Source organism: Parasteatoda tepidariorum, chromosome 4, assembly GCF_043381705.1.
Source record: "Parasteatoda tepidariorum isolate YZ-2023 chromosome 4, CAS_Ptep_4.0, whole genome shotgun sequence".
In the NCBI taxonomy this organism is placed as follows: Eukaryota; Metazoa; Arthropoda; class Arachnida; order Araneae; family Theridiidae; genus Parasteatoda; species Parasteatoda tepidariorum.
In genome coordinates this window covers 74,249,821-74,257,308 of record NC_092207.1, presented here as the reverse complement: position 1 = coordinate 74,257,308, position 7,488 = coordinate 74,249,821, and the positions used below count along the sequence as shown (strand labels likewise).

General features: G+C 27.1%; 1 protein-coding gene across 1 annotated transcript in view; it reads left to right on the top strand.

Annotated features, from left to right (window-relative positions):
• The window catches only part of LOC107445097 (glutamate receptor ionotropic, delta-1-like), a 32,409-nt gene that overhangs the window by 23,423 nt on the left and 1,498 nt on the right, over positions 1-7,488 (top strand). The window contains exons 9-11 of the mRNA XM_016059427.3: positions 1,036-1,259; positions 2,721-2,974; positions 6,286-6,510. Coding sequence (XP_015914913.3) covers positions 1,036-1,259; positions 2,721-2,974; positions 6,286-6,510 — 703 coding nt within the window. The remainder of the gene's footprint in view (positions 1-1,035; positions 1,260-2,720; positions 2,975-6,285; positions 6,511-7,488) is intronic.

Sequence of the window (7,488 nt, the reverse complement as noted above, 5' to 3'; positions counted from 1 at the left end):
CTCAGAATAACAAATCACTTCAGCAGTGCAGTAAGAACGACACTTTAAAACCCTCTTGTTACACTCAATTTGCGCTTTTGTTTTCATATTTTGTAATCTGGCAATCTTTCTGCGAAAACATTTTTAATCATTCTTGAAAAATTTCCCGACCTTGTAAGTTAATCTGATTTCGCTACTCGCTTTATAGTCCATTTTTATACTGTTTTTTATTTTATTTTCTGTTTTTACATGTTATTTTTACTTATTTTTACTTTTTGTGTTCTATTTTATTTGTTGTAATTTTCATTAAAAAAAATTTTGAGTGCTCCTCACACTATTGTATTAATATATTTTGCTTTGACTATATTGATACAATATCAGAAAGCACTCTGTTTTGCGGATATAATCGTGTGGGCTAATGATAAGATTATATCGTTTTTTCCGGTTTTTTTCCGGTTTGTTAAATAAAATTTCATCCTTTTTTCTTTTTTTTTAACTGTTTGTTATTTTTTTACTTATTATTTCCCCCCTCCCTTTTTTTTTCATATATCCCTTCATATATCCCTTTTTTTTATTTGTTTTATTCTTCATTTTGAATAAAATAGTCCTAGTCTAAAATTCCTAGTCTTTATATTTCTGAAGAAATCTCAGCGGAACGATTGTACTTATTGGGTTAAATTACATCAGTGGCTTATGTTAAAGCAATAAGAAAATTTCATTTTTTCAGTCTCTCTCCCGAACCATCTGATAGAAATATTTGAACAGTTTTTAGAAGCGAGGTTTTGACCTTCGCACCCTCTATTAAAATTATTAAAATTTTAGGATTCTAACAGAATTGGTTTGAAGTTATAAGAGAAAAATATTAACTCGTTCCTTTAATTGTTTAATCTTATTCTTTAATTCTTTTATTCAATAATTGTTAATTTAACTGTAAAATCTTTTCAGAACTGTATTTTTTTGATTATTTGATTTTAAAATAAACAACATTAATAAGATTGTTTTAGTTTTAAAGCTTTAAGAAAACAGATATTTTTCTTAAATGGTGTTATGTTTCAGGTTACTACAATGCGCGCGAAACTCACTGTCGTGTTCTTATGTCCTTTTGGTGGAGTTTCTGCATTACAGTTGTTGCAGGCTACAATGGAAGTTTGATGTCTTTCATGGCTCATCCAGGATATAATCAGGCTTTACAAACAGTGCCACAACTAGTCGAGGCCATAAAATACAAGCAATTTGCAGTTGGAACTATTCGTAAATCTGCTGACTACACCATATTTAGGGTATAATGTCTTACAGTTTACAAAAATTCCTACTAAATATCTATCTGTACTAAGTTTAACATACAACCATTTTTTTTTCTTTAGGTCAAGTTATTATTTTTCTTTCATATTTTCTTCAACAGTGACAGTTCAATAAAGGCTTAATTTAAATTTTCTGAGTCATGTGTAAAAATTTTTTGATATATCTAAGAAAGATGGATTTGAAACTTAAAAACCAGAACTGATCAATGCTGTACTTGACATTTCAAAGCTACAACATCAACAAAACAACTCAAAAAACTAATACTTTCATAAATATTAAGACAAATTAAAACCAAAAATAAAAATATTTTTTAAGAATTCTATGTGAATTTCTTATTACAATACTATGTAAAAAGGCATTAAGCTGTTGTCTAGTATAAAATTCGGAAACTGATAAGGAATCAATCTTTCGTCGTGGTAGCTCAGGGGATAGAGTGTTCGCCTTCCAATGAGATGAACCGGGTTCGAATCCCATCGATGGTTGGTCGATACGGATTCCGCACCCGGCTCGCACCGACCACATTGTTGAGGTAAAATGTCCTCTGTGTATGGACGGATCATCGGTTAAAGTTCGCTCGCCGTTAGTCTAACCATGGGAGGTTTTCGTGGTTTTCTTCTCCATGTAACGCAAACGTGTGTTAGTTCCATTAAAGAAAGTCTTCCATTCAGGCAATTTTCTTGATCCAGGAGTACCCTTGTCTTCTGGATTGGATTCAAAATTACAAGTCTGCGGAATTGAACATTAGTAGTCGCAAGCCCGAAATTGGTTCGGATGTTCAACAACGGTTATTAAAAAGAAGCATCCATCTGGAAACATACGAAAGTGTTTGATAAAAATATCTCCTTTAGAAATAAAAAAAATATGACTTATCACTACACTGCCCTGCAATTTTCATACTCACACTATTATTAAGATATAGTTACATTAAACCACCCTTTTTATTCATAATGGTTCATGTTTGACTAGCCTTATGTTAGTATATCATTGGACAAATAATTAGTGATAATCTGTCATATAATAAATAATTAGTCGCAAGCACTTCACTCCCTTCTAGATATTTTAATTACAATTAAATTTTCTTAACCTTAACAAAAATTTTTGATGGTTTGATTTAAAGGAAAAAGTATTCAGCACAGTTGGGTTTTTTTTTCCATGTTTCAAATTATGAGCACGAATGATTTACTATTTTCGTTACTGACATATGCTAATTTCTCCATTGTTAAGATATGCCCTTTTATCTCTGCAAATTTTTCCAATTTCATGTTCTTGGAAATGCTCTAGTTTGTTTCAACTCATTCAAGATTATTTTCACTATTGGTTTAATTTTCTTTTTTTTTCTAAAAGCAATGTTTTAACTGATCAAGTTAACTTTTTAAACAATTATTATGTATTTTTTTAACATAAGAAGTACTTTAATGTTAGTCTATTTTCATTCACAGGACTCCGAAGAAGAAGATCTTCAAGTGATGCTTGAATCAATGGAATCAAATCCAAATAATATGGTTCCCCACGATGTGGATGGTTTACGAGAAAGCCTCATACGAGATTATGCTTACATTGGTGGAGAATTAACCGTAAAAGCAGACATTTGGGACACGAGACTCTTCTTATTTGGTCTAGATTCCTTTCTTCAGTATGGATACGCAATAGCTTTTGCTCCAGATTTCGACAACATCGAAATATTTAATAGAAAGTAAAGGAATGTTTTGTTTATAATTCGAGAACTATTCGAAGATTAGAGTGCTATTTATAATGCGAAAACTATGCAATTAGAGTTAATAATCAATAATAACTCTAAATACCTATACACTTAAAAAAAATTACCCCTATACAGCTATGACGAAACATATAGTCCTTTCTCAAGGATCTGTTCATATTAAACTATATATAACTATATATAATATTATATTATAATAATATCATATTAAACATGCAGTTTTGATCACAACACATTCAATTGATGTAATTCACGCTTACAACTTGCTTAACTTTTTACGCCACCACAAGTACTTACAACCACAACAAATTAAACTCCTACCTATCTTACGCATACATATAGGATATTTAGCCAGCCTCCAGGATAAAACCAGGATAGATAACCCTCGGATTATATTCAATTCAAATATATGGGTATTGTGACCTAACAAATTGTAATGAATCGAATCCACTGGCAACATTTCACAACAACCTAACAATAGTAAAAAACAAATGGTTTAATCCTTAAAATAAAAATAAAAATTGGCATTTTTTTATTCATGATAAATTACATTGGCATGAGATATGGACTGATTATATTTCACAAAGAAAAAAAAGAATTATTCTGTTTAAATAACATTAAAATGCTTACAAAGCATTTTTATTATCAAAGCAAATTATCAAAGCAAATAGAATAATTCTTCATACTATTCTGTTTCTCCAATCTCCTTAGAATAATTCTCCTAAATATGTAAACAAAACAAAAACAAAAAAAAATAGACATGGTATTTTAAAAGACAAAAATTTCAAGATATGGCATAAATTATAAATATTATACCGTTTTAATTATTTTGATACTTATTACAATTTATGAGGACGTAAGAGGTTTTAAAAATAAAACGATTTAATGAATATCCATGATAAATTTAAAAGAAGGTATGATCAATTTATTTGAGCATAATGTGAAGTGCATGTGCAGAATTTTCAATGATCTTACCCCTTAACGCAAAATTTTAGAAAAATTGTTGAAACTGAACTCTCTGAAATGAGCAATTTATAGGCCAGTGATGGTAATTTGAGATGTTTTTGCCCGATCATTCATTTTTTCGCCACCCGTGTATTGATAGTTTATCTGGAGTCCCTTAGTCTATATGGCAGCTAACACAAACACTGAGATGTATGATAATGCTGTTATTGAAACTATATTATATTATATTATATTACATTATATTACATTACATTACATTACATTATATTATATTATATTATATTATATTATATTATATTATATTATATTATATTATATTATATTATATTATATTATATTATATTATATTATATTATATTATATTATATTATATTATATTATATTATATTATATTATATTATATTATATTATATTATATTATATTATATTATATTATATTATATTATATTATATTATATTATATTATATTATATTATATTATATTATATTATATTATATTATATTATATTATATTATATTATATTATATTATATTATATTATATTATATTATATTATATTATATTATATTATATTATATTATATTATATTATATTATATTATATTATATTATATTATATTATATTATATTATATTATATTATATTATATTATATTATATTATATTATATTATATTATATTATATTATATTATATTATATTATATTATATTATATTATATTATATTATATTATATTATATTATATTATATTATATTATATTATATTATATTATATTATATTATATTATATTATATTATATTATATTATATTATATTATATTATATTATATTATATTATATTATATTATATTATATTATATTATATTATATTATATTATATTATATTATATTATATTATATTATATTATATTATATTATATTATATTATATTATATTATATTATATTATATTATATTATATTATATTATATTATATTATATTATATTATATTATATTATATTATATTATATTATATTATATTATATTATATTATATTATATTATATTATATTATATTATATTATATTATATTATATTATATTATATTATATTATATTATATTATATTATATTATATTATATTATATTATATTATATTATATTATATTATATTATATTATATTATATTATATTATATTATATTATATTATATTATATTATATTATATTATATTATATTATATTATATTATATTATATTATATTATATTATATTATATTATATTATATTATATTATATTATATTATATTATATTATATTATATTATATTATATTATATTATATTATATTATATTATATTATATTATATTATATTATATTATATTATNGTATATTATATTATATTTGGGGTAAGGCCACTTTCTCTTCCAGCAAAATAGCTGGTACATTCACGTATCGAGACTTGAGAAGTCATGGTTTAAAGAAATGGATGTTCAAAAACTAGATTGAACTTCTCAGAACTCCGATCGTCCCTTAAAGCATCTTCAGGACGAATACGAACGCACATTATATAGCCTGTCATATTGACCATCTTCATTACCAGTACTCACTTTAGTAGTGATGAATACCTGAAAGACAATACCTGTGGCCATCTATCAAAAGCTAGTCCCCAGACCTCTGCTAGAGGCCATTAATCCAAAAGGAGAACAGCCGAGTCCATACCACTCTGTGTCCCGATACTTTTGGCCAAGTAGTATACTCTTGGAACTGTTAACCTTTAAAATTCTAGTTCTCTGACTCGTTCAGAAAATGAATAGTCCTTGCGTTCAGTGCCTACTATTTGTCAGTGATCCAATAAGGCAGATTGACCACAAGTTTTACCCACAGGGTAGTAAAAACGACTGGTTAACAACGACAACAATACTGGCTACAGTTACAGGGAATGCCCTTACTGGGAAATAAATGAGGCACAGTGCTACAATTTTAGCAATGTGTATACCTTAGTCAATGGCACCTCCATCGCGATAGCACAGAGAATAACGCATTAAACTAACATTGTAAGGGATCGAGATTCGACCCCTGGTGGCAGTTAAAAGCCCAGCCAAATTCTTTTAGATATGTACCAACTTGAAAGCAAAGTCGATCAGTACTCAATGATCGCCATATTGCTGCCATCTAACCATTAGCTATGAAATTGAGGAGTCGTACCATCCATGACTCCCTAGTCTAGAATAGGCAATTGCCGAAGTGCTTAACTTTTATATATTTTAAAAAATAATTTTTTTAATTATATATTGAAGAAAAATTAAGAGATATTCTATGCCTAATGCATTTTCATTGTATTCAGAATATTGCAGCTCAGAGAATCAGGTGTTGTAGACAAATGGATTGAAGATATTATTGAAAAAAGTCAACTTCGAGGACTGTTCGATGGATCGGAATCAGAAATCATCGACAGCGAAGAATTAACTCACATATTACGAGTAGACGACGTTCAAGGTGCTTTTGCTCTATTGTGTATTGGATATGCTGTAGCTGGTGCGTCATGCGTAATTGAGGTGCAAGTTAAAAGGTAATTTTTTTCCTAACAATTTTACAAATATTTTATGAGATGTTAATTGCACCAAGGGAATTCCCAAATGTTGATTCTATTATATTTGTAGAAATGCAAAAACCCATATGTATTATATTTAGTTATTTCAGTGTTTTTACATATTAAAATATGAATGTTTTCGGGTATTTTTGTTTAAACGCCAAATAAATCGTCACTTTTTTGTGAACTCCTGGAAAAATTTTGCATGCACATTTCACACCAGCTTTCCTACTTGTTCTTGAGGAAACGTTTTTTTTCCCAGTCATTGGTTCACGATCGTCAAAAATTTGAGAACTTTATAAACTTAGACGTAGTCGTAGGAGGGCACACTTTTTGTTTTTGGAAAACTCTTCATCTGTGTTAAAATTTATGCTTGCATTTATTTGTAAATATACATGCATATGTAAAAACAAATATACATATCTACATAAAACTTAAAATTTACGAACAGTTTTCTAAAAATGAAAGGTGTGTCCCTCTCACGCTACGTCTATGCCTTTATACTCCCAAAATAAACCCTGAAAAGTACTGTGGAATGTAGCAGTCAGGCACAAGCCTAAGCAGCTGGGCACAAGCCTCACCTTGTCTGGTGAATGAGGTGAAAGCGTTAGCTTTTTATCTGTTCACCAGCATTATCAACAGGTGATGAGGTTGTGAAGATGGTACGCTGTGTTCCATGTTGTTTGTCGTTGCATGGTGCAGCATTCGTAATTTAATATTAATTTAATCTTAATCTGAATAAATATGTTGTAAATATATAATTTTATCACTCATTGCTTATTTTTACTCAATATGAAATTATGTCGTTAATTTAAATATACTTACAAGTTCCTCCACACCTTAACATTGGTGAATTGGACATAGAACACTAAAGAAAAGATGAAACTCAATAGGTATTTCAGAACTAAAGAAGAGATATTTATAACATTTTATGCCTGTTTAAATAACATTAAAATG